Below are 27,963 nucleotides of genomic sequence, written 5' to 3'. Positions count from 1 at the left end.
ACTTTGGCCATTCATCCTCCTATATTTGATATGTGAAGGAATTTAAAGCTAAAAAAACCTAGGAATACAAGTATATGTATATGTTTGTTTGTACACACACTAAACTTTATGGATTGGGAAGCCTAAATTTTATCTTCTAAAAATTATACAGTTTACACACACTACTGTATATAAAGTAGATAATCAACAAAGACCTACTGTATAGCACAGGGAACTCTCCTCAATATTCAATAATAACCCATATGGGAAAACAGTCTGAAAAAGATAGTTGTATGTATGTGTATAACTGAATCACCTTGCTGTACACCTGAAACTAGCGCAACATGGTAAACCAACTATACTCCAATATAAAATTTTAAAAAATTTAAATTATACCGTTTAGACTTATTCTATATCTGACTCTCAAAAAGAGATTTATCTTAATCTTTCTAGCAAAAGATGTTTTTTTCCAGCTGACTACTTCCACTTTGTCATGTCAAGAAGGTTAAAGGTAGGGCGCAGAAAAATTTCAGAGCTTGTTATCAACTTAGTAGACATCACCCCCAGATATATAATTTCTGAATAGGGCAGAGGTGCAGTTGTTGCCATGTGTTTTCTCTATCTATGCCTGATTGGTGTCCATTAGGGTTATGTGTTATAGCTACATTCTCTTCCTCTTTTCCTGTAGCATATGTTCCCCCAAAAGTCTTTATTTATATGAACGCTGATTCTAGTCTGAAGGTAACTTTATACCCCCATTTCCTATGAGAGTGAGGGCTTGAGAAAGAGAAGTGAGTGCCTTAATATACTTGTGTTCAAACTGGCTAAATTGAAAAATCTCACAATTAACCGTAGGAAAACCCTGCCTCATTGCCCACATCATTTGTAATGACTCTCATCCAGTGTTGTGTTACTTTTAATTTTTAATTCTTTTCCTTTTCCAGTTCAAAAATTCCTAGGAACCTAGAAGAAACTTGTGTTTAGTGTACTGTTCACAATAGGAGAACATAGTAAATTGATTAAGGTGTTTTCTTGTGAATAAATGCTCTGTTTAGTTTAGGAATATTATTTTAAAATTTTTAAAAACTGTGAACAGCTCTGACGGCCCTTCTGCTCAACTCCCTTAATCTGATTACGGATAAAGTTAGCAAATGTTTGATTACAAATCAAGGAGCAAAACTATCTTAAGTAACTTTTTTCTCAAATTTTCTTGCCCTGTCAAGCAAATGGCTTGGATTGATAGTCTTCCAATGCACCGACATCTTTAGGGTGGGGACATGTAGAAAATGTTAACCTTGGGAGATGCAGTGCTTGACTTTCGTGCATGATATACTCATTTTATCCCTGACCCTTGGACCGTAAGGATTGAAGTCTTGTTCTCTTTCAACAGGTGCCTACGGTCCTGAGCACTGGGTCACGTCTAGTGTCAGCTGTGGGGGCCATCACCAGTCACCTATAGACATTTCAGACCAGCATGCACGTGTGGGTGAAGAGTACCAGGACCTGCAACTTGATGGCTTTGACAATGAGTCTTCCAACAAAACCTGGATGAAAAACACAGGGAAAACAGGTAGACTGTGTCTTCTTTACTTGTCTTTGGAACAATATGAAATGTTTCTGGGTCTCTGGTCTTTACCTTAACCACGAGTTGCTCCTTTAGTAGTGTATGTTGCTACAGAGAACGTATAGCCAAGTGAGAGCTTTGGAATTGGCCCTTGGTTTGAGAACTGACACTTGCTTTACTAGCTGTGTGATTTGGGACAAACTACCTAATCACTTTGTGCTTTAAATTTTCTTTTTAATATGATAGGATAAAAATTAAAAATATATATATAGATAACGAAATTGTATCAGTCTCATAGGGTTATAAGGATTAAATGGGTCAGTCCATGTAAAGGATACAGCATGAACTTTTAGAAATCTGTTTTACTATAGTGGCCACTAGCCATATGTGGCTATATTCAAATTTAAATTTTAATTGATTAAAAGTAAGTAAGATTAAAATTCGCTCCCTCAGTTTTACTAGCCACGTATCGTTTTCTTTTCCGCTTTCTTAGGTTGTGTGTTTGCAGGGTTTGAAGCAGAGGAGACCCACATTGAGATCTTTGGATTTTTCTGGGGTGTGAGTGAGGGTCACCTCTATTTATTTTTCCAGATTTATTAAGATATAATTCATGTATAACATTTTGCCATTTCATTTTATTGGTTGTTTCTTTTGCGGTGCCCAGCTTTTGAGTTTGGTGAGTCTCATCTGTTTTTACTTTTGTTGCTTGTGCTTTTGGTGTCATATCCAAATTATCATTGCCATGGCCAATGCCAAGGAGCTTTTTCCCTATGTTTTCTTCTAGGAGTTTAATAGTTTCAGGTCTTAGATTTTAAGTCTTTAATCCATTTCAAATTAATTTTTCTGAGGGATGTAACGTAGTGGTCCAACTTCATTCTTTGAACGTGGATGTTGCATTTTTCCAGCACCATTTATCGACGGGACTATCTTTTTCCCATTGAGTATTCTTGCCTCCTTTGTCAAATATTAGTTGACCGAATGTGCATGGGTTTGTTTCTGGGCTCTAGATTCTATTCCACTGGTTGATGTGTTTATTTTTGTGCCAGTTCATACTGTCTTGATTACCATAGCTTTGTAGTATAATTTGAAATCAGGAAGTGTAACACTTCCAGCTCTGTTCTCCTTTCAAAGGATGGCTTTGGTTTTTCAGGGTCTTTTGTGGTGCCATAGGAATTTTAGGATTGTTTTGACTATTTCTGTGAAAAATACCATTGGAATTTTGATAAGGATTTCATGAATCTATAGATCACTTTGAGTAGTATTGGTATTAGCCACATTTCAAGTGTTCAGTAACATATGGCTAGTGGCTATCGTATCAGGCAGCAAAGATAGACAACATTCTATCATTATAGAAAGTTCTGTTGGACAGCACTGTGCCAAATGCATAAATGAAAATAAAATCCTTATCTTCCTTGAGAATTTGCTTTGTTAATATTAGTTATTATATTAGAATACAGATGAACACCATCTTATCCCTTTGTGTATCAGACCAGCAGTTTGACCCTCCTGCTTCCCTTTACCTACCTCACCTGTCACTTGGGGTCCACAAATATGAAATACCACATTTTCAACATTGCTAGTGCAAAAGCTCCTTCCCTCTTAATCACTATTATGCAAATAGCAGTTATAGATCATTGATAGAAGTAGCAGGAATGCCTTGCTGTGCCCCACTGTTTGGTCTGAAAATAAATCCCTAGGTGTTATATTACATTTGTGCCTAGTGCTACCTGGGATTCCGTTGGTGCTAAAGATATTTTTCTTATCTTATTTTTCAACTCTTATAACCCAACCCATTAAAACTAACTCTCCCTCTCTCTCTCTTTGAAATGATCCCTTTGTAGCCAAGGATGTCACTACAAACCACTGTTAGTAATCCCTTCAGGAGCCTTGGCTGCCTGAAGCCCTCATGCTGAGCTAAAATGACTTCATTATCTGTCCTTTGGTCCCATCCATGTTGTGGGTCATTGAGTTGCCTTTTTTTTTTTTTTTACCCTAACTGGCTGCACATACAACTTCGGGGATCCATTTCCTTTCTCCACACCAGCATTTGTCTGAGATTATTCGTGGCCGATTGCTTTGGGTCGGCTTGATTTGTTCTTAGAATTGTTTCCCACTCACTCAGCACAGTGATTCCCAGCTTTGGGCTCTTTTTCATAATGTCCCCACAAACGGTTCTTTGGGCCTTATAGCAGCTACCTTCTCCTGTACCTTGATTCATCCATTTGAGCAGCTGCTCAGGACAGACTTGTGTACCAGTGATATTATCTGTACGCAACTTTTCACCCCCACCTCTCTACTCCCCCAGTATAGATGGTGTGCTTGTTGTTACCATTCAGAATTTCTCTACCCGTGGCCCTGCTTTATATTTCAAATGCGAGTGTCCTTTGGACACCTGTGATGGGAATATTACTCTGCAGACGATCTGAATGTGGTGGATGGAAGATTTGCCACGCTGGGGTAATCGGATTTTGCTGTCGAGTGCTACCTTGGTGACACATTCCAGAAGCCTGCCAAAGGCAATTCGCTGGGCTCTCTGATACGGTTTTCTACTTGACTTGCAACGCTTGACAGCCTTCTGCAAAGATAACACGTTTCAGTGACAGCTTTCAACTTGGTATCTCCAATGACACGTTTTAGATGAGTGTAGGGTTCGCTCAGTGCAAGTTGATTCATGACCTTGGTCTTCCAGAAGCTGATTATCAATCTCTGTCACTCTGCTGTCTTCCCAGAGTGATCCCCAAGTTGTTGCCTGTCTATGGGTGCACGCGCCTGACTTTGGAGCACAGCCATCCAAATATGAACGCATCTGTCTCTGAAATTTCAGAAGAAGCATGGCTTTCTGAGAAGCAGAAATAAATCCTCGTGACTTCTCAAACTGTACTTATGACTACAAAATTTATGACATCATGCTAGGCGGGCCAGTATCTCATAAATAATCTAACATGATTCTATAGGAGTGATTTTTTTAAAAGTGCCAACCATTTGTATGCAATCTTAAATGTGAACATCGAATTCTTTTTCTGTTCTCTTCAAAGAGTTTCAATTTATGTTTGTCTAGAAACTTGGGTGCGAAAACCAGCCTGTGTCATTGTTGTTGTTTTTTTAAATAAGCATGAACCTAGAAACTTCTTTCTTCTGCAGTTCTTAAAATGCCAAGTGCGTTCGTAAATATTCCAGCATTTTAGAGAAATGTGAGGACTCACTCGCTTTATCAGTTATGCACGGATCGTATAAATTGAGCTCAACATGGTATAAATACAGTGCAGGGTGCTGTGTGTCTGAATTAAAGGTGCGAGTTCATAATATCTGCAGTGAGTAGTATTGATAGGCAACTTGGATAATATCAGTTTAAAAAAAACACACATATCATTGTATACTATAGTTTTGTAAGATGTGACCATTTGGGGAAACCGGATAAAGGGGACTCGGGACCTCTGTATTATTTCTTACAACTGCATGTTGATCTACAGTTATCAGAAAGATTGAAAGCTTAATTTAAAAAAATACCCGTATGTTGTGAGCCACATAGTCCGTCTTTGTTACCGTCATTCATTTCATATCTAACTTTCATACCTAGATGCCAAAAAAAGGTCATTTTTATTAAATCATTAATTTTTGAGCAACACCTATCTTTCTTCCCCAAAGTCTTTCCTTGAACCTCGCACTTCTAGAAAATAAATCCAGGAAGGAATATTTATTTTTTTTCTGGTAGAAATTTACAGGTCACTTATCTGTAAAATAGACTGTCATTTGCATATCAAAATATGAATTTAGAAAGTTAATATTTAAGGCGGCCTGTTACATACAGACAGTAACTTTCTCGTAAAACAGTGTTAATGTTCATATCTGTCTTAACCCCCGGAGAGGGCTATATATTTAATCTAGCATAATCAATAGAGCAATGTGGTTGTCCCTAGGCCACTTCTCGAAAGTTGTCTAAAATATCTTTACAAGACAGATAGCACCTATTTCTTCCCGAAGAGCCATGACTGTCTATTGTGCCGGTTCTCATTTGATTCCATCTAAAGTTATTTCTCCCTCTTTCATTTTTGTAGAATGAAAAGATAATGCATTCATTAATAACATTTCAAGATAATCTTGCTGTTCCTAGCGTTAGCCTCTAGCTAAATGATCAAAATTTAAGACTTAGATGGTGCTTCTGATATATGTTAATAAGCCACGGTCTCCTATGAGTTTTAACTATTTGGAGGATGTTTTTGTGTTTCTTCACTACTTTTTCTTTGACCCTCCCCCCCACACCAAGGACAGGTAGTAAATACATTTGCCATGATGGTTGTTAGTTCCATTTTCACATTTTATATTGGTTTACTATCTTTTTTCTTCGCCTACATTCTTTCTTATTTGTCTACATATACCAGTGCCTGGCGTAGGTGGATCCAAGAAGTAGTTGGTAAATTAATAAAAGTAGATTGATGGTGGGAAAAGTCTGTGTAGGTAAGTAGGTCAGGAACCATGTCCTAATATGTTGCTCAGCCCATAAAATTCAGACAAGGATTAAGAGGCTGTTGCCTCTACTTTATTTTACCAGGTCCTTCAAACTTTTATGGTAAAGTGACACCATAAGAACCCACAGACTTAAACTAAGAAAAGAACAACCTCATTGCAGGCTGATACGAAGAGAAAAATATAATCTTAACAACCTCAGTCATTTCCACGCGCTACTTCCCTAACTGAGCACGTGACCCCAGCTCAGTACAAGAGGAGCATTTGGCCCTGCTGCTCTGCTCGCCCACAGGGCAAGGCTCCCCTGGGCCAAGCAAGTGTCTGACCATGAAAGGCACTCTGCGTTCTGTGGGTCACTGCAGTTACAGCTCAAACTAACAGCTGCCCCCCTGCTGCCCTGCAGAAGCAGTGTTCTGGTCTAAGGTTGGTGGAGAAACTGATGCGAGCCTTACTGAGAGTCAGTACCAGGCTGCCATTATGGGCTCCTTACAGAGTTTCCAGTGGTGATTTTCATGATGCTTGATTTCTTCCCAAATTCATGGACTTGCACGCTTAGCCCCCGCTCAAGAGGGCATTCCACAGTGCCAGCATGATTGTCCAAGTGTCACATGCATGAAAAAAGCCTTTAGCAATCCTGAGATTGGGAAGGAAGTTTCTAGGAATTCTGTGTGTGTGCTTGTCTTCTCATCCCTGATTGTTTGGGCTTTCTCTTCTTTCAATTTCTATTCTGCTTCTATTCTTTCTGTTCTGTTGATGAGTATCTATCTCTCCATGAGCTTTCACTTTTTTGCAGTTTGCTTCCCTCCCACCTTTCCTTTCACATCTCCGTGAATTTCCCCACCCCTGTAAACAAGGCTCTGCCTCTTGCCTGTTGGTCTGTTTTCACTCCCAGCTCCTAGTTTTGGCCCCCTTCTCTCCCTTCTTCCTGTCTTCCTTAGAGCTGGCCGCAGATGAGAACCAGAGTTTGAAAGTGTTTCTTCTTGCTCTGTTTATGGAGTAGAGAGCCCGGTGCTGATGGTGAAAACCTGAGTATGTCCTCATTTCAATAAAACCTATATTCCTGATATAGTGATGGGAAGGGCTTTTGGACAAGTGAAGTACACAATGATACCGCAAATATATGTTCTTGGGGTTTCCAATTGTGCTTGATACCAAACCATTCAATTATTTGTATTCCATTACCCTCCCACCACCTTGGAGTGATCTTAATGATCCTTGATAGGTGTAAATGTGGGCACTGAAGATGGACCAGCATGGGGTCCTTTTTCCTGGATCACATTTTTTTCATTAAGCTCTGAGTTTTGTTTATGCCACTAACGAATTGGTCATTTTGCTCGCAAAGAGGCTGCCAAGGTTTCTGATTAAAAGCATAGCATCAGCCAAGTAGACAGATGTTTGGAAACATCTGGGTGTTCAGCACCATTGACACTGGACATGCCCAACCCTGACTTCATAATACCCCACAGCCCTCTAGTTAGTTCAAGGTTGCCCAAAAAAGAAAATTTAAGTGTAATTTTAAAAAGATCTGTTCTTCTTTGGGGGGGATGCTAAATGTGCTCTGGCTCTTCTTAAATTTCTCCTATTTCAGATATCCAGGTTCTTGGGTTCTTTTCAGCCTGTTACCATTCAGTCTTGCCTGAACCCTGGAATTCAAGTCGGAGCTCTTTCCCTGGGTCTCTCTTTGGCAAGACGCACTGCAAGCTCTGTTTCCCGTCTGCTAAGCTCCACTTCCTTTCTCTTGTCCCCAGAGCCCCAGTCCCTGCGCTCGGGTGGTAGCAGCTATTTTCTGCGTAGACCGAAGCCTAATTTACCAATTACAGAATGGGCAAACCAGCGTTATGTTACATAACTAGACTCAAAACTGAATTCACAATTTTGAATTTTGAGGGTAATTTTTGAAGCGTTCCTTTCTTTTTTAGGGCACAGAACCTTCTGCTAGGTTGTCATCTGTCGTATCTTATATGATTAAAGGGTCAACTTGCTCAGTTTAGCAGTGAGTTAACCGAGACCCACGATGATCCCGTGACTTGGAGTCTCTTGGTTCTCTGAGGCTGCTCCGACTCACCTTGTCTGTCCACTGTCTCTTTACTAGATGAATGCAGTCACCTCCTGACTTTGTTTCTTTCTTTCTTTTTAAATTAATTCATTTATTTTGGGCTACGTTGTGTCTTCGTTGTTGTGCGCGGGCTTTCTCTAGTTGTGGCGAGCTGGGGCTGCTCTTCGTTGCGGTGCACAGGCTTCTCATTGCGGTGGCTTCTCTTGTTGCGGAGCACGGGCTCTAGGCGCAAGGGCTCAGTAGTTGTGGCTCGCGGGCTCTAGAGTGCAGGCTCAGTAGTGTGGCGCACGGGCTTAGTTGCTCCGCAGCGTGTGGGATCTTCCCGGACCAGGGCTCGAACCCGTGTCCCCTGCATTGGCATGCGGATTCTTAACCACTGCACCACCAGGGAAGCCCCTGACTTCGTTTCTACCAACCAGTGTTGCTTTCCTTCCAGGCCTTTTCCATTTAGTAGCAACAATGATCTTCTTATTTCCCTAATCTGATCATGTCTGTGCGTCTCCCCCTCTTTCTTTCTTGTTCTCTCTCAACCATATTGAGGACCTCTCACTTCTCTGCAGAACTCAGACAGACTCCTTGCTGTCCCTGCTTTGCTGTCTGGCCTCTATGCCACACCCTGCTCTCTGGGCACCAGTCACCCTGGCTTCCTCCACACAGGGCCTTTGCATGAGCTATACCGCCTGCCGTGCTCCCCTCTCTTCAGCACTTTTACAACATAGCTCACGTCTCACCTCATCAGTCCTTGTTTTGAAACCTCCTCCCCTTCTCCAGTCTGGGGTTGGATGCTCACCTCTTACCACCTGTCCCACTTGCAGGGTTGCTTCTGTCATCTCTTCAGTTGCTGGGGCCTGTCTTTCCCACCAACTGTACACTCCGTGAAGGCAGGAACTAATGTCTCATTTACTTACCTTTTCTTCCCCAGTAGTTACTTGGTAAATTATTTGAAAAAATAAACGGTAGTGCCTACAGGGACGTTAGTAGAAGCCTAGAACTAGAGCCTGTGTGTCTTGACTTCCAGACCAGAGCATTTCCCTTTCATTTCAGGAGCCTGAAAGCATTACCTGATGGACACTGGAATGGTGGGTGGTCTGGAGATCTCAGCATTACGATCCAATAATGGGAGTCTTTTCCCCTCTTGTAGTGTTAAAAATCGGTTGGGAAGTGGTGGAGGTAAGACAGTAACGGCTTATTTTCCTTCTCATCCATTTTTTTGTTTAACTTTTGGCATCTGCTGCTGTTTACTCAGATTGTAGTGTGAACATTTGCTTTAGGCCAGCGTTATTTAGACACACTGAGCTTAATTTATAAACAGTTTGTGGATGTCCTGTGAAGAATGCAGTGAGTGCCTGATACTCAGTCATCCCGTCAAGCTCAGGAGGAAAGTAACTCCTTATCCATGGTGTGACTCCTACCTGCCCCCTGCCCCGGTGTGGAGCGTGTTTTCATTATGGGGGACCCTGGACACAGGGGGAATCTGTGAAAGCTGTGGATCCTCTCCCTAGGATAACTTTTATAAACAGCACTTATATAATGCCATCTAGTTTTTAACTCTAAGTTTCAGGTATACAGCATTATAATTTGACATCTGTATACACCACAGAGCTATCAGCACCGCAAGACTGTTTACTGTCAGTCACTGCACAGTTGATCCCTTCCACCCATTTTACCCACCCCTCCAACCCCTTGCCCTCTGGTAACCACGCATCTGATCTCTGTATCTGTGAGTTTGTTTTTGTTTTATTTTGTTCATTTGTTCTGTTTTTTTAGACTCCACATACAAGTGAAATCATACTTATTTGTCTTTCTTCTTCTGGCTTATTTCACTTACCCTAATGCCTTCAAAGGCCCATTCATGTTGTTGTAGATAGCAGGATTTCTTTCTGTTTGTGGCTGAGTAGTATACTGTGGTAGATACATATACCACATCTTCTTCATCCATTCACCTATCTATAGACACTTATGTGGTTTCCATATCTTGTCTATTTTAATAATGCTGCAGTAAACATAGGGATGCATATATCTTTTCAAATTAGTTTTCATGTGCTTTGGATAAATACCCAAGTGGAATAGCTGGGTGACATGGTAGTTCTAGTTTTATTTATTCTTAACTGTTTTCCGTAGTGGAAAAATTCCCACCCACAGTGTACAAGGGTTCCCTTTTTTCCACACCCTTGCCAATGCTTATAGCCATTCTGACGGGTGTGAGGTGATAGCTCATTGTGGTTTTGATTTGCATTTTCCTATTAATTAGTGATGTTGAACATCTTTTCATGTGCCTGTTGGCCATCTGTATGTCTTCTTTGGAAAAATGTCTATTTAGATCGTCTGCCCAATTTTCAATGGGAATTTTTGGGTTTTTGTTGCTGTTGAGTTGTATGAATTCTTTTGTATTTTGGACATTAACCACTTACTGGATATATGAATTGCAAATATCTTTTCCCATTCAGTAGGTTGCCTTTTTGTTTTGATAATGGTTTCCTTTACTGTGCAGAAGCTTTTTAGTTTGATGTAGTCCCATTTGTTTATTTTTGCTTTTGTTTTTCTTGCTTTTGGAGTCATTCCACAAAAGCATCAATAAGACCCATGTCAGAGAGCTGACTGCCTATGTTTTCTTCTAGGAATTTTATGGTTTCACGTCTTACATCCAAGTCTTTAATTCATTTTGAGTTAATTCTTGTGTATAATATAAGATAGTAGTCTAGTTTCTTTCTTTTGCATGTGACTGTCCAGTTTTCCCAACACTATTTATTGAAAAGATTGTCCTCATTCCATGGTACGTTCTTTGCTCCTTTGTTGTAAATTAACTGTCCACATATGTGTGGGTTTATTTCTGGGCTTTTACAGTGCCATCTTCCTGCTATAATGTGGTGAATGAGTTACTGTTGTGGGCATTCTTCATGTGTCAACCCTTGTGATCTCATAACAAACTTGTGAAGTTGCTGTTGTATTATTCCAGTTTCACAGAATAGGAACTGAAGCGCCCAGAAATGCAGTAACTTTCTCACAACTGATAGTGGCAGATCTAGGGCTCAAATTCAGACCCAACTGGCTCCAGAGTCTGGCTTCGTTTATGCACCCATGTTCAGAATTTTACTTCCTGTATCAGGAGGATGTAGACCGCGAAGTCTGTGGGTGGCTACTGCTTTGGACTTTGGACTCCAGGTTAAAAACCCTGAATTTGAAGCTCCCAGTTTCTTCCACATCCTCCATCATTCTGCTTTAATTTCATCACAATCCATATTAGCAGTTGAACAACCAGAGGGGCCTCATTCTAGACAGTGCACTCCTAGGTACCTTCCCTGCCTTCTCCTCCTGGCCCATCTTTCTCCAGTCTTTAGCTGTTGCTTGCTACCTTCCTAAATGTCACCTTATCCAGATTCACTCTTGGTGCTACTGTTTTAAAATTTAAATTAAAATGTATTTATTCATTATTATCGTAGTATCGTTTACTTATTGTTTCTCAGTTGATGCACTTGATTTTAATTAAATGAATTGATTTTAAAGCAAAACATTTTATCAACACCTTAATGCAAAACGCTGTGCATTTGACGAGGATAGACTTATGTAAAAAATTATGTCTGTAATCTGTGAAAATAAATCAAAGGTACCAACGTTATTAAGTTCTAGCTTACGTATTTACTTTTCGATAAAGGGGGAAATGAATGAGTATCATTGAAAGGTGGAGGGCATATTAGCATCAAACTGGGATTTTCTTTTCACTGATGTGACTGAAAGAATAGAAATCATGGAAATCTGTTTTTTACTCAGTGTTTCAGTAAATTCAGAGCAGCCACTCAACACTTAACATCTCGAGTATTTGGGTCACACCTACCTTTGCTGTTTATTGTCCCTGCTCAAGGACACGTTTTGTTTTGTGGGAAAGACAATATTGCTTTAAAATGGAACTCTGGGGACTTCCCTGGTGGCGCAGTGGTTAAGAATCTGCCTGCCAATGCAGGGAACACAGGTTCGAGCCCTGGTCGGGGAAGATCCCACATGCCTCGGAGCAACTAAGCCCGTGCACCACAACTACTGAGCCTGTGTTCTAGAGCCTGCAAGTCACAACTACTGAGCCCGCGAGCCTAGAGCCCGTGCTCCACAGCAAGAGAAGCCACTGCAATGAGAAGCCCGCGCACTGCAATGAGTAGCCCCTGCTCACCACAACTAGAGAAAACCTGCGCACAGCAACAAAGACCCAATGCGGCCACATATAAATAAATAAATAAGTAAATTTAAAAACAAATTTTTTTTAATAAGTAAATGAAATGGAGCCCTGCCTGAAAACGGAGAGTTGCACCTGTGTGGTTGCCCTTCTGTCATGAACTCCGACCACGTCTCTAGAAATTATTGGTAGGTGGACAAGAACCCGCATTGACTGTGTGCTTGCTGAATTTCTGGCACTGGGTTAAGTGCTTTCTGCGTGCGATTTCTTTCAGGCGTCAAAACAGTCTCACCAGGTAGGCACTGTTATTGCCATTTGAATAATGATGGAAACCAAGACACAGAGAAGTCAGGTAACTTGCCCAAGGTCACCCCGCTGTTAAGTGGCAGAATGAGATTCTAACCCAGGTCCGTCCATCCCGTGAGCTCCTGGCCCTTCCTACATTCTGTGCTCCGCAGCGGCTACCTTTGGTACATTTTGTTGTGAAACAGAGCAGTGTTATCAGTGATCATCAGAAAAGTGTTGCATGGTGGCTGGGCAAGTTCTCTCTTTCCAGCGTTATATGTAAACAAAAATTTAGCCGCTTTCGGAAGGTGGGGGCAGTACGTGCATGTATTGTGCTGTGTGCCCTAGTGAGAAATACTGTAAAATGAAAAATGAGATGAGTGTTTCAGGTTGTACAGTTCCCTAATTATGCTTTTAATTATTCATGAAAAAGAAGTAAAATGACCCCTGGCAGAGGCATAAATGATTTAGGTAAAATCAAATATTTATAAGATGCTGCGGAGTCCCTGGATGATTGTAACAGATGCGCTCAAAATTCTTTGTCTTCATCTTTTGGATGCAAAATGTTATGGATAGAATCTGTAACCAGCTGAGAGTAATCAACAGTGTTAAAGACGATACTGAGCTAATTCATAGGTATTTGGGCTTTCGAATATTGGTTTAACACAATAGTTTGTCTTCTAAAATATATTGTGTTCTAGGGATCACCAAATGACAACCCCTCCTGCTAGTTCTTAAGTTTTTTAATGGTTGGGAAAAAATCAAAAGGAGAATATTCCATGACGTGTGAAAATTATATGCGAATTTTAGTGTGGATAACTAAAGTTTTATCAGAATATAGCCTCACCCATTCATTTACATATTGTGTTTGGCTGCTTCTGGGCTACTAGGACTAAGTTAAGTGGTTACAGCAAGGGCCATAGGACCCACAAAGCCTTAAATATTTACTGTCTCACCTTTTACAGAAAAATTTTGCCAAGCCTTCTTCTAAACCATGCCTAGCACACACAGTAAAGGAACATGCCATAGCATGTTCAATCAGCATAAGAAACACTTGCTTTTATTTCATTTTATCCTTTAATTCTCTGTCCCACTAATTGAATGTTCACTGTATATTTTTCAAAAGTTGAGAGAAAACTGCCTTTGAAAGCAGTAAAAAGGGATTATTACAAGCAGGGTTCCGTCACTTGCTCTTTTTTTTTTTTTTTAAACGTCTTTATTGGAGTATAATTGCTTTACAATGGTGTGTTAGTTTCTGCTTTATAACAAAGTGAATCAGCTGTACATAAACATATATCCTCATATCTCCTCCCTCTTGTGTCTCCCTCCCACCCTCCCTATCCCACCCCTCTAGGTGGTCACAAAGCACCGAGCTGATCTCCCTGTGCCGTGCGGCTGCTTCCCACTAGCTATGCTTCCCTTTTTACAGAGAAGTGCTGAACTAATTGCACTTGTTTTAGAAATGGGTCATTAGTCTAGTCCCTATCTTTTATTGAGACCTAATTTTCATGCAGGATTTCTCTCTAAGGCTTGAACTGGCATCTCTTTAGGAAGAGGAGACAATGAGGATATGAAAGCTTTTCCCTGCCTTAAATGAGCTTAGCTTCCAATCACAGGCCATTGAGTATGTTGGTTGGCACATTATACGTATTCACCAGCCAATAAGTGTTTGTTAAATGAATGAATGAATTCACTTCAGACAACAACAAAAATGTGGGGGGCGGGGGAATGTATGACTTATAAAATAAAATCTCTTTTTCATCCACTTGGATATTACATTCCTTTTGAAAAAATAATTTTTCTGGTAGTATAAGCCCACGTTATTTGTTCTTGATTTCTCTTTTCCATGTTTCAAGGAAGAGAGATGTGACTTTGAAATCTAGGGTTTGAATTGATTGAGGTTTTCTATGTTAAGGACTTCTTACGTGTTCTTCCGGATGGGCTAAGCAAACTTTTCTTATGCTTAGATTTAAAAGACGTAGTAAAGTAAATCTACTTATCTGCAGTTACTTGAGTGACTTAATGAGTAGAATTTTCACTGTACTTTCCTGGACACCATTATCAAATATGAAGACATTTCCCAATCCCAGCTGTCTTCCCACTGTTATCTCCTTAATATTGGTAGAACCTACAAATTTTATTTCCTGACGCCTTGCTTAAGTTTTCTGATCAAAGAAACGTCTTCTGCACCTGACTTACATATATATTTCCCATCTCATTCCAGACCTTGAATCTTGGGATAGCCCCAGGAATCAGTGTTTAAAAAAGAAAAATAATTTTGATCATCAAGCAGATTTAGGAGACCCTGATTCAGAGCCACTTACTCTATCATTGTCTGTTTTTTTGTTTGTTCGTTTTTTCCAACTGTGAAATGGTTAAGAAATTCTGAGACCGTTCTCTGGGAATTTTCATGAGTTAGAGTCAACTGGCTCTTGAGAGCATTCAGCAGCTAGAATGTGCTAATTTATTCAGACTAATGTTTTTGACTTGCTTTCTAACAGGTATGTGGGAAGTAATTCCCATCATGTAATCATGAACTTTTATTTGAAGCACGGGAGCAATCTTTCAAGTGTGGTTTTGAAACTCATTGTCGTTTCCCTTCTGCTTTACACAGTTGCCATCCTTCTGAAAGACGACTATTTTGTCAGCGGTGCTGGCCTCCCTGGCAGATTCAAAGCTGAGAAGGTGGAATTTCATTGGGGCCACAGCAATGGTTCTGCAGGCTCTGAACACAGCATCAACGGCAGGCGGTTCCCTGTGGAGGTGAGAGAAACTTGAGATGTCAGGGGCGGCTGTGCTTTGGGTCTTGACATTAAAGAGATACTTTGTCTTTACCCCCAGTCGTCTTGCAAATCAAACTTCTACTGTCCCTGCCTTTGTCTCTGGAAATCTTTTATATACAGCATGACAGCTAGATAGCCATCCTCAAGTTCCTCATCTTTGTTTAACTGGTGAAGCAGGTAGACCTTGTGGACGTCATGGTTTGAGTAGACTCACCCCTGGTAGATGATTTCGGACCCTTCGTTTCATTCGATGCGGCTTCTTTGCCCTGTCCTTTCGGAAACCCTGCTTTCCAAAGTGACATTCTGTACGAAACTCTGGCCACTTCGTTTTCACCCTTTAGAAAACAGAAAAGGTAACTGATATGTGAAGGGGACTCAGAACCATCTCTCAGTAGGGAAGCTGCTTTAAGGTTTGTGTGCTGTCCATGCTGTTGAGAAGGAGGCTGTGGCCGTTGGTCGTATGACTCGCTGTTAACTTTGCGGGATTGACATTTTACCTCCTCTGAGTCAGTTTTCTCAAAGATCCGTGAAGAACGGGTAGTGCAGTAGGTCATGTGTATCTTTTTGGCGACTGAGGGAGGGAGCTTGTTTCCAAACTCCGTTTTTAATCTTTGGTGGGGACAACACATCTGTTCCATGGCTAACCTTATTTTTGTACCTTTAATCAGGATCAGGATGTGAATATTCTTTCCTTGGGACAGACATATTTGTTGATTGTTTGGGTGCCCACGTGGTAAGCTTTACAGATTTGTAGAAGAACTGAGAGGGTTTGTACCCAAGCCTGTGGCTGTACTCAAACATGGAGTGACAGCTCTTAGTGTTCTGTGACTTTAGTAAGTCATGACCTACTTGGGTCATCTGATGAATACTTGCAATCCTCCTCCATAGAGATTATGGAGATTTGTGCATAATCTGTAGGGTTTCATCACTCACCCTCACTCCTCAAGCCCGTTCATGGGCTTTAGACAACCTTGAACCTTAGGTGAAAAATCCCTTTAAGAGGAGAAAATCAATAGTATTTCTTTGTTTATAGATGCTTATATTCACATATCGATTTGTTTCTTATCCATGCTTGCCTGAGAAACCAGAGATCACCATGCTGAGAAAGTGCTGCATATTTCTTTTCTTGTTGAGCTGACAAATTCACAGTATCAAGTATTCTTTCCATATTAGGATTCCTCTATCCTTGGGACTTCCTGTCCTAGTCACATTAAAGTTTCTACTTAATGGGCTCTCTTTCTCCTTTTATGTTGAATGAATCATTTCTTTAAAATCTTAGCTTGATTTGTACTTGGAAAACTTGATTCCTAGAAGCCAAGTTGATCAGATTTTTTAAGTTTGGGGTTTCTCTTTTGTTCCTGCTGGCCAGTTCCATTGGCAGTGTCGCTGAAGGCAGAATTTGTGCCTAGCTAGCTTTGCTCTAAAGCTTCTTTATCCTAGAAATGGGTTGCCATTTGTTTAGTTAATGTTGTTCCGGACAAAAGACCTGTGCTTGAAGGTTTGAAAACTTAATTTGGCAGCTGCCTTGGAAAAGAAAAACTCTGGAGGAAGGAACTGGGAACTTCTGCCTCATTCCTAATCACAGTCCCTAAAGCCTGTCTCCTCCTATTTGAGTCTGGAAAAATGAATAGACTAGATGCATATTCTTTTGAAAACTTATTACTTTAAATGCATTTTGTTTTTTACTCAAAGATGCCCATGAAATTCAGAAACTAATTACAAATGGGAGCTACAACGCCCAGACTTATTTTTGACCAAGCTATTCGAATTTATTTCTTCTAAGTCATGTCACATGGTAAGGCTGCCTATATTAATTGGGTGCTTCATTGAAGCCCATCTGGTTCATAGCTTGTTTTTTTTTTTTCTAATGTGATAAACATGTTAAATTACTTAGTGGTTGTATTTGGAGGAACTTGAATTTCAGAGATTAAAGGTAATGGGAGCAAAGTGAACTTTAAAATATGCACAGAAAAGTTGCTCACTTTTGCGGAAGACATGTCTGTGATATGTTAAATTGTTTTATTTGAGTTCTTTATTAACACCAGCTCTCCCTGAGATTTTTACACTGTTTGAACATCTCAGACTTGGTTTATGTCTTTCCACATAACTACACTGCTTTTCAAGAAATTAAAATGAAAGTGAGACAATTATAATGTACCATGTAGTAATTTATCAGCGTTGGGGACATTATTTATTTTATATAGAGTCAGAGAAGAGTCATTGTGGAAGATTGGGATGGGATTGGTAGAATACAGCATTGGTTCTCAACTAGAGACAGTATCCTCCTCCTCAGAGGACATTACGTGTTTTCTGGGGACGTTTCTGGTTGTCACTGTTGTGGGCATTGATATGCTACCAGCATCTAGTGGATAGAGGCCAGGGATGCTGCTCAACATCCCAGTTCATAGGACAGCCCCACCACAAAGAATTATCTAGCCAACATGTCACTATTGGGAGACTCTACGGTAGAGAACGCAGTATGTTTTGTGGAATCCAGCCTTCCTTTACTCATGTGGCATCATTTGAAGTAGATTTAAATAAAGAAGACTCAGGGCAAAGTTGTTCCATCCTCTTGCAGCTTTTTTTTTTTTTTTTTGCGGTACACGGGCCTCTCGCTGTTGTGGCCTCTCCCGTTGTGGAGCACAGGCTCCGAACGCGCAGGCTCAGTGGCCATGGCTCATGGGCCCAGCCGCTCCGCGGCATGTGGGATCCTCCCGGACCGGGGCACGAACCCGTGTCCCCTGCATCGGCAGGCGGACTCTCAACCGCTGCGCCACCAGGGAAGCCCCCTCTTGCAGCTTTTGGAGAGGAAATGTACCTTGCTATATGGGTCAGAGCATTGCTGGTCCTGGTTTCTTTAGATTCCATTTGGGATAAAGTCAGGACCTTGGGTATTTCACCAGCTTCCTCGGTGCTCCAGTGCTGCAGGTTGAATTTTAAGCATATGCCCCACAAGACTCTGGATCTGCTCCCTGAGGGTAAATTGCAACAAACCCAACTTTGTAGGTTTTGCTGCTTCCCAGGAATTCTTTGAGGTCATCTACAGCAACTTTGTACACATTGAGAAATTAAACTTCTCCACACTTTCCTGGCTGAAATCCTGGACTCAGCCTTGTAGTTCCTATACTTAAAAACGTCCAGTCTAGGGCTTCCCTGGTGGCGCAGTGGTTGAGAGTCCGCCTGCCGATGCCGGGGACGCGGGTTCGTGCCCCGGTCCGGGAAGATCCCACATGCTGCGGAGCGGCTGGGCCCGTGAGTCATGGCCGCTGAGCCTGCGCATCCGGAGCCTGTGCTCCGCAGCGGGGGAGGCCGCGGCAGTGAGAGGCCTGCGTACCAACAACAACAAAAAAAACAACATCCAGTCTAGTAGAAAAATAAATGTCGTTGTGAAAATGAAACAAAAGTCTTTCAATAGCAGCGTTCTTTACAGCTCAGTTAAAATTAGAAAAGAAAGTTGGAATCAGATGACAAGGCTAGAAGACTAGACCCACTTTGGATCCTCAGAGGCACTCACCTCCTATGTATTCAGCTTTATCTCTTGTCTAGCAGCAAATTTTTCTTGAGTGCCTTCTGTCATGTGGGTGCTGGGTTACAAAGCTGAAGAGGAAAGAGAGTCCCACCCTCAAGATATTTATACTCTAGTCATGACACAGAAACTGACCAAGGAGTCACATAAACGGCTGTGTAATATCAGTTGTGATATAGTCTCTGAAGGAGAGGGACATTTTGTCATGAGACAGAAGACCTTGGTGGAGACAGATATTTATTAAGAGGGAAAAGATTAATTGGAGCCTGCCCATAGAACAGGGGTGTGCAAAGGCCCTGAGACAGGTGATACTTGGTACATTTAAGGAGTAAAGAGAGATCAATGGGGATTTTGATAGGTAGGATAATACCCCTCCCCCAAAAAATGTCCACTCACTAATTCCTGAAAATTGTGAACGTATTTATTACTTTACATGGCAAAAGGGACTTTGCAGATGTGATTAAGCATCCTTAAAGTCAAAGGGCTCAAAATATTCCTGTGATTAAAATAGTAGTCCTGTTTGAGTTCTTCTGTGGCCACTCCTCTTTGTATTATCTGTCCAACCACAGTTATCTGTGACGGCTACTACCCTATCCTAAATATTCTCCCTACCCCACACTTACTCCCTGTTTTAAATAAGGGTTCATGTAACACTAACAGGAATTGAATCATGCGGTATTTCCACTGATAACTGAAGTCGGAGGTAGTGCATAGAGAAACCTCCAGATAAATCCCTCTGAGAGCTCCATTAAGGTAGAGGTTCATTGCATGCTTGTTGTCTGAGGTAATTAAAATCTTGTTTATTACAATAAGAGATCCAGGAGTTGTTGATTCAGACTTACGGGTGCTTTATGAGTTGAAGTCTTCAGTAAGCTTAAATGATCCAAATTGATTGTGTGTGCCCTTTCCAGTGAAACTCACAGCTGGTTCATTTCAGCTCAGTTTGGAGCATCTTAGCAAGTGAGTAGAAGAAAATACATTTTTCCTAATATATACCATGCACACGCTACCATATGGTCCAGGGCTGCAGTCCCTTAGCTGAGACCCTTGAGGCCAGATGTTTTAGAATTCGGAATCTTTTTTAGCAAGGCATGATGGTACATATGCCGTTTATATTTACAGAAGACACATAGTGGGTTCTGGGCCTATACCCCTTGAATGCATTCATATTTCTGCAGCATGTGGATGAATATTCACACGAAGGGGGAAATATCAATATTCAATGTAGCTTCACATCTCTCCACATCAGATTTTACCACTGAATTAGTTTTTGCACCATAAATATCAATAATAACAGAACACCTTCGATCTTGGAGGCTTTTGAGATTTCACAGTCACTGATAAAGGATTTATGGACCTGTGTTTTAAAAACTGGGTCCATAGTGTGGCACTGCTTGTTTATGTTGCAAAGAGCGTAGGTTATTACCACCCATGACACAAGCACACTGAATTATTTGTCTCCCTGCTGGGCTGGATATGTCTGGGTACTACTCTCACCCTGCTCTCTGCTCTGTCCCGGTATTGTACAACATTCTTAGTCAAAGTTAAGGTTTGTCCAGGGGACAAGAAGTTGCTAGTGTTAGGCTGAACTTGTTCCGTGATTGGTTCCCATTGAACATTCTGTTTGAGACTGCAGTTGCCTTCAGTATCCACGTCTGTGGGTATGTTACCTTCACCTGCTCTGTATTCCCTCCTGTCTGTCCAGCCCCTACCTTCCTACCTAGAGTCAGACTAATGATTTGCTTTTCATTTTGTGAACTGGATCTTGGTTCTTCCAGTGCTTCTGTCACATTCCTGTTAGATGGTTGTCTTGCACTGGACCCCTAGCTTATGTCCAGGTGACCTGCATCTGCCTTCCTTGTCCCAGGTGAGCTTACGCACTAGTGACACACACAGAGGCCTCACCCCGTGTCACCCTCTCTCATGCAAGCACGGCAGGTACCGCGCAACTCAGATGTGGACCAGACCAGCCAGGGATCGAGCTGCCACATTAAGTCCTGGCTTCAGTGGAGTGACATTCTAGAACAGGACCAAGGGGGATGAGTGCAGTTTGCCTGGTGCTCGTTCGTGTATCCCCGCTTTTCTGCTGGAAATAAAGGTTGCCATATGAAATGCCTTCTTGAAGATTTACTTTATGCATCGGCATACCAAAGGCTTTTAGAAGTCCCCCATTGAGGAAATCTGTTTGACTGTATTTAAATCAGTGTTTTTCCAAACTCACGTGACCAGTGTAAGTTAGCTACATCACTCTTTTGGAAATGAGGTTCATAACTTTCTCCTTTCCTCCTTTAATCCATATTCCTTGTAAGAAATGGAGTCCTGTTTCAATAAATGTTTTCAGAGAACACCAATCATGATCTGGATTTCCATTATTTTGAAAACTATAAAACCAAGAAGGCTTGTTCACAAAACAATTGTTTGGTGTCTCTGAACTCAGTGCTATCTTGCTTTGTCATTAGAGAAAACTAATTGAAGGAAGTCGTTGTCATTGAAGGAAGATTGAGACTTTTTCTATTAAAAATAACTTTGGGGGCTTCCCTGGTGGCGCAGTGGTTGAGAGTCCGCCTGCCCATGCAGGGGACACGGGTTCGTGCCCCGGTCCGGGAAGACCCCACATGCCGCAGAGCGGCTGGGCCTGTGAGCCATGGCCGCTGAGCCTGCGTGTCCGGAGCCTGTGCTCTGCAACGGGAGAGGCCACAGCAGTGAGAGGCCCGCGTACCACAAAAAAAAAAAAAAGAAGAAGAAGAAGAAGAAGAAGAAGATTTGAGTAGGCCCCAGTACTTAGAGTGTGCTCAGTGGAGAAGTGCATGCCTGATTGTATAAAGCCAGAGAGTGGGTTTCGTGAGGCGGAAGCAGCCTTGGTCCCTTCGTGATGTCTGACAGTTCTCGTCACACACAGTCATCCTGAGATGTTAACTTGACTCAGGACTGTTTGATGGTGTGCCACCAACATGTGGGGCGCTGGTAACTGTTTGGATCGTACTGAGAATCTCAGATGAGCAGATGACACTCTCTGAAAAGAAACTTGGTTAAATTGGAGGTATTCTCAGTATAGAAACTTGAAGACCCCATGGGGGGCGGGGCTTGTATAACCAAAAAGCAGGCTTAGGGGGGCTGTGGTGGTGTTGGAGTGTGGTGCTGGTGTTACCGACTCGGGTCCTTGGACTCTTTGAACGAATAGAAATTGATAAGAGGCCACGTGAGTAATTCAGGCAAGCCTTTACTGGGACTGGTGCTGAGGGAGCCCTAGGAGGTCAGGCTGGTTCCTTAAATGGGGTGAGGGTGGGGGGCTGATCGGGCTGGAGGGGTGGCGTTGGTGGTCTGCCTGCCCCCTCGGTGGTGCTGTCTGCAGGGTTCGTATGCAATACCCTGCTTTTGCTCTTGCATCTCAGAAATGGCAGTTGGGTTTTGGCCCTTTGGTATCTTATTGTTCATAATTGCCCCGACTGGGACTGCTGCATGCATGAAGTCATTTTCTAGACCCTTATCGTTTCTTTGTATTTTGTTCCTTGAGGAGACGTTTGTCCCGGAGCAAGCACTGCAGTAAAGGGTCCCAGGTCCCAGCCTGTCTCACTGGTGATTGTGATTGTAACATGATACTGTAGACACCATTTAATAAGCTTTACCTATGTCTGGAATGTTTCAGATCTCACCCAGTTTAATTTTCTCACCAGCTTTATGAAAGAGGTGCTCTTATTATACCCTTCTTACAGATGGCACGACTGAGCTTCAGGGACGCTAAGTGGCTTGGCTGAGGTTTACTACTAGTACTCCAGAATCTGGGTTCCTCTGTCTCCAAAATCTTAACTAGCATTCATTTTATTTGATAAGTTATTTCATTGTTTTTCTTGTCATCAGTATAGGTTGTTTATAGAATGACCAATGCAGTAGAAATAATTCTGTTGTAATCTTTTTTTGCGGTACGCGGGCCTCTCAATGTTGTGGCCTCTCCCGCTGCGGAGCACAGGCTCCGGACGCGCAGGCTCAGCGGCCATGGCTCACGGGCCCAGCCGCTCCGCGGCATGTGGGATCCCCCCGGACCGGGGCACGAACCCGCGTCCCCTGCATCGGCAGGCGGACTCTCAACCACTGCGCCACCAGGGAAGCCCTTTTGTTGTAATCTTAACCACTGTTTATTGTGTAACAAGAGAGGGGAAAAAAAAAAAATCAAAGGGCTTCAAATGTTCAAAGATGGCTGAACCAGTAGTAAAACATACAAAGAGGAGAAGTAAAGGGAACAGAAAATGCCATCAGCTCTTTGGGTAGACATACCTGTAGCAAATACTACACATTTTATCTGCCTTGACCACTTCAGTCTATTTTTTATCATGTCAAAAGCAACGCTGTCTGATAGGAAATAGAATGCGAGCCATACATTATAATTTAAAATTTTTGGTTAGCCACCTTACAAGAGGTAAAAAGAAAGATGTGATTTTAATAATTCATTTTATTCTATACAATTTATATTATACAATAATAATCATTGTTACAATTTTAATCATCAAATATTTTTACCCAAATACATTAAAATTTTCTATTTCAACATGTAATCAAGATTAAAAGTTATTACTGAGATATTTTACATTTTTGTTTGTACTGTCTTTGAAATCGGTGTGCATTTTACACTTAGAGCACATCTCGAGTCAGACCGGCCGCATTTCAGAGGCTCAAGACCCACATACAGTTGTGGCTACTGTACCCGAAATGTGCCAGACTTAAGGGTTCCAGACCTCAATAATGAAATTGAGATAATAAACTAGCCAAAAGACTAACAGAAATTCTCTAAGAGGAATCTTTATGCTGAATCTGTGGTAATTTTTACACTTTTTCTCTTCCAACAGAAAGATAATCAGTAGTTCACTTTTATATTGGAGTCTGACTTGGTTGTTGAAGAGCCTTCCCCTGGATGTGATACAGGTTTTCTCTTTTTCCTTTCTAAGCTTTCAGGTTGTTTCCCATTATTTATTTTCACAACATGCGTTCCTGGGGCCTTGAACACTGTTCTTCTCAGAATCCATTTGCAGGCTGGGGAAGCCACATATAGCTGGTTAAGGAGACCTTTGTGCCCTGAGGGCAGGGATGGACCTCAGGCGGCCAGATCAGATGTATTGTAAGTTCAGGTCAAGAGGATTTATGGGCATCTGGCTCAGAAGCACACCCCACACCTCCACTTTTCTTTTGTCCTGTCAAAATTTGAACAGGAAGGTTTCAAGCCATCTTAAATCTAAAGCCTTTAAGAAGTTCTGTAGTGCCGACGTCACTCAGAAAGGACAGTTGGAAAGATTTATAAGGAATAGAAAGAAGTCAAGATTGAAAGGAAGTCTATTTCCTCTCTCGCCTTTAAATCCCCGGCGTAGAATTTCATAGTGCCCCACTTTAATGGGATGGGAATGGATTCCTAAACCTTCCGTCTCTGGATTGTATGGCCTGGCGCTGTATGCAGTACAGATATTCCTCTGGGTACATTTCCTGCGATATACGGAGACCAGCTGGGCAAAGTTACCAAAACCCTAGTTTAGTTAAAAAAATAAAATTTTCTGTCTTAAATGTTTGAGGATATCTTAGAAGACAAGGCTGTAAAAAAAAACTCAGGTTAATACATGAAAGATACTTGGGTTAATTGTAAAATAACTTCTAAATCCCAGCTCTTTCTACACAGGTAGAACTTTGATTTTTGAATTTCCGTATTGAAACCTTTCAGTATGCGGGGAATCTTCATACTTTCAGTATGCAGGGAATCTTCTTAGTTTATGCTTCATTGTTCACCATTCTCTGATCAAGGAAGGCTCTGAGTGAAAGAAAACCCATCCCATGATCTCCTGACATTTCTCAGCCTGACTCTGCCTTTGAATTTGCCTGTCTCTATCTCTGTCTTCTTTTTTCTTTCTCTTTTTTCATCACTTTATTTATTTATATTTATTTTCTGGCAGCGTAAGTGTGGGCTGCAATAACATAACTATACGTAGGTAGCGCCCTTAGAAAAATAGGCCCTTGGTCTGTTTTCTAGATTCTTGTTAGTGGGTCTCAATGCTCTGTGTAAAAAGTGATCTGTCGTCAGATATATTTAGGAAATGCCGCATGATATGTCTTCCTCTTATAGATTGATAATGAGCAAATACAGTAAAACTCTTGAGAAATATTCCAGTAGAGAAACCTGCATAATTTTCATTTAACTGGGAGTCTCCGAAACTCAGGTGACCATGGAACTCTTCTTATTTGTATCTCCTGCGGGACTAACGACGAAGAGAATGAATGCACGGGGACATGCAGTGTCAGGTAGTTCCACAGAGAGTCCTTTTCCATGTCTGGATGCCGTCTATATAAATGTTCAAATGACTTCCTTACACTCTGCCTTAGTTTCTAAATTATCGACAGTGTTTCCTTGTTCAGTTGATGAACAGAGCCTTCTCTGCATGGGACACAAAGTGCCCTGGCCTCAAGGGACCTGTATTTCAGCAGGTGCTAGGGCCCTGAGGCCAAAGCCTGCCTCTCCTGCTTGAGCAGGCAAGGGCAGAGTGATAGAAACAAAGTCAACGAAATAGTCAAGGTTCCGATGATCTGAGGCCTGTGGACCGTGGGAAGCTCTGTAGTTTTTACTCTAGGCCAGATGGGAAGCCCTTGGAATGTTCTCAGTAGAGGAGCGGCGCTATCTGGCTCACGTTTTACAAGGATCCTTCTGGCTGCACTTGCACGTGGAGAACAGACGTCAGAAGATGGTTATAATATTTCAAGAGAGATGATGTTGGCATGTGCCAGAGATGGGGGCAGTGGGAAGAGGTTGAATTCTGGTGGTTTTGAGGGAAGAGCGTATTAATCGAGACGAAGTGTGATATTGACGTTGTCTTAGAAAGTTTGTATTTCTTGGTTAGGAAAAAACACAATTTGAGGAGAGAAAATTGTCGGTCACTGAACAGTCTGTAGTATTTTATCGCATTTCATTCAGTTTTTAAAAATTCTTTTAAATCTCTATGTCATCTTCAAATTGTACTTGTGTAATAGGTATTATATACCAGTTTTGATTACATACTATATGTTATACACTAGGGAAGAATGTAGCGTGGGGAAATGATTAAACGTGACAATGATAAAAACAAAGCCCATTTTGGAAGGCTTCATTTGAGTTAATAGATGTAAAGTGCTCTCAGCAGGACTGGAACATTCTAAGAGCTTATTCAGTATTCCCATTATTATTATGTGTGAATCCTCTCCTTCCGTGAGGCAGCAGGTCCTTAATCCATCCGTTTACTTTCTTTTCCACTATTTCCACCCAGGTTTAAGCCATCACCGTCTCTGACTTTGACCAGTGTTATAATTTCTCAACAGGTCCATCTTGCCGCTGCAACAGTCTACTCCGTATCCAGTAACCAAAGTTTTCTTGTAAACACTTGAATTGCATTACATCGTTTTCTTTAAAATCCTCAACCAGGGCCTTCCCTGGTGGCGCAGTGGTTGAGAGTCCCCCTGCCGATGCAGGGGACACGGTTTCGTGCCCCGGTCCGGGGGGATCCCACATGCCGCAGAGCGGCTGGGCCCGTGAGCCATGGCCACTGAGCCTGCACGTCCGGAGCCTGTGCTCCGCAACGGCAGAGGCCACAACAGTGAGAGGCCCGCGTACCGCAAAAAAAAAAAAAAAAAAAAAAAAATCCTCCACCGGTTTCTGATCCCATGTTGAACAAATTCCAAAATCCGGCCTCGCCTTGCAAAGCCCTACTTGATCTGGCTCCTACTCCCCGACCTCCCATTTTCACTGACTGCTTCCTCAGTCCAGAATATTCTCTCCCTGTTTATCGCTTCTCATAGCTCATTCCTTCCCTGATCCTACCCGTTATCAGTTACACGCTCTCTCCCCTCCCAACTCAGCCACTTTCTTTCCTGTTACCCACTTTCATTTTCTTCACAGCACCTATCACTTTTTGAAATTGCTTATTTACTTGTTTATTTTTTTATAAATTTATTTATTTGATTTGTTTATTTTTGGCCGTGTTGGGTCTTCGTTGCTGCACGTGGACTTTCTCTAGTTGCGGTACACAGGCTTCTCATTGCAGTGGCTACTCTTTGCGGTGGCTTCTCTTGTTGTGGAGCACGGGCTCTAGGCACGTGAGCTTTAGCAGTTGTGGCTCACGGGCTCAGTAGTTGTGGCTCGTGGGCTCTAGAGCTCAGGCTCAGTAGTTGTGGCACACAGGCTTAGCTGCTTCGTGGCATGTGGGATCTTCCTGGCCCAGGGCCCGAACCCCTGTCCCCTGCATTGGCAGGCAGGCAGATTCTTTTTTTTTTTTTTTTTTTTTTTTTTGCAGTACACGGGCCTCTCACTGTTGTGGCCTCTCCCGTTTTGGAGCACAGGCTCAGTGGCCATGGCTCACGGGCCCAGCCGCCCTGCGGCATGTGGGATCTTCCCGGACCGGGGCATGAACCCGTATCCCCTGCATCGGCAGGCAGACTCTCAACCATTGCGCCACAAGGGAAGCCCAGCAGGCAGATTCTTAACCACTGCGCCACCAGGGAAGCCCTGTTTACTTGTTTATTAACTCACTCCCCCTCCCCCACCCACGTACACTGCATGTAAGCTTCTGGAGGAGAGAGGGGTCTGTCTGTCATGTTCACTGCTGCATCTAGGCTGCTGCTGGATATGGTCTCATAAAAGGGTGAGCAGTAATATGTATGAAGGAACCAACATCCTCATATTGAATCTTCATCTTGTCCTCTCAGTGGTTCAAAGGGTAAGGGAGTCTAATCCCCAAGAATAGAAAGTTACAATTCACTCATAAAAAGGACATTTAAAGAAGCAGATCCTCCCCTCAAACTACCTCTTGTATTAAGGATGTGAAAGACCCAGATAAATTAGTTACTCCCAAATAAACACATTCATTCTGTTGCCTCATGCTGTGAGGCTGAGGGTGAGTCGGGCAGCTCAGCAGAACGATCTTTTTAAGGTCTGTTCTTCCAGAGTGGAGCTCTTATATTAAGAATCATTACAGCTACAAGACAGATTGTTCCAATTAGTCAACGAGGTCCAGGTTTTTGAGAGCTGTTAATATGTACATGAGCAATTACTGTAGCAGAGTTAAAAGGTGTGCCCTTGGGAATTTTAGGTGGAGATTATCAGTTTCCTTCATGAGCGAAAGCAGGAGCCCTGAGAATTAAGTG

At 42.1% G+C, this 27,963-nt stretch overlaps 1 protein-coding gene across 2 annotated transcripts in view; it reads left to right on the top strand.

Annotated features, from left to right (window-relative positions):
* Positions 1 to 27,963, top strand: part of PTPRG (protein tyrosine phosphatase receptor type G) — a 727,666-nt gene that overhangs the window by 417,448 nt on the left and 282,255 nt on the right. For both annotated transcript variants that reach the window (XM_065884517.1, XM_065884516.1), the window contains exons 3-4: positions 1,370 to 1,549; positions 15,125 to 15,273. In XM_065884517.1, the coding sequence (XP_065740589.1) occupies positions 1,370 to 1,549; positions 15,125 to 15,273 (329 nt within the window). The remainder of the gene's footprint in view (positions 1 to 1,369; positions 1,550 to 15,124; positions 15,274 to 27,963) is intronic.

The sequence above is a fragment of the Phocoena phocoena genome, chromosome 10 (assembly GCF_963924675.1).
Source record: "Phocoena phocoena chromosome 10, mPhoPho1.1, whole genome shotgun sequence".
NCBI lineage: Eukaryota > Metazoa > Chordata > Mammalia > Artiodactyla > Phocoenidae > Phocoena > Phocoena phocoena.
Note: the sequence above shows the minus strand (reverse complement) of the source record. Positions and strands in the feature narration are given on the sequence as shown.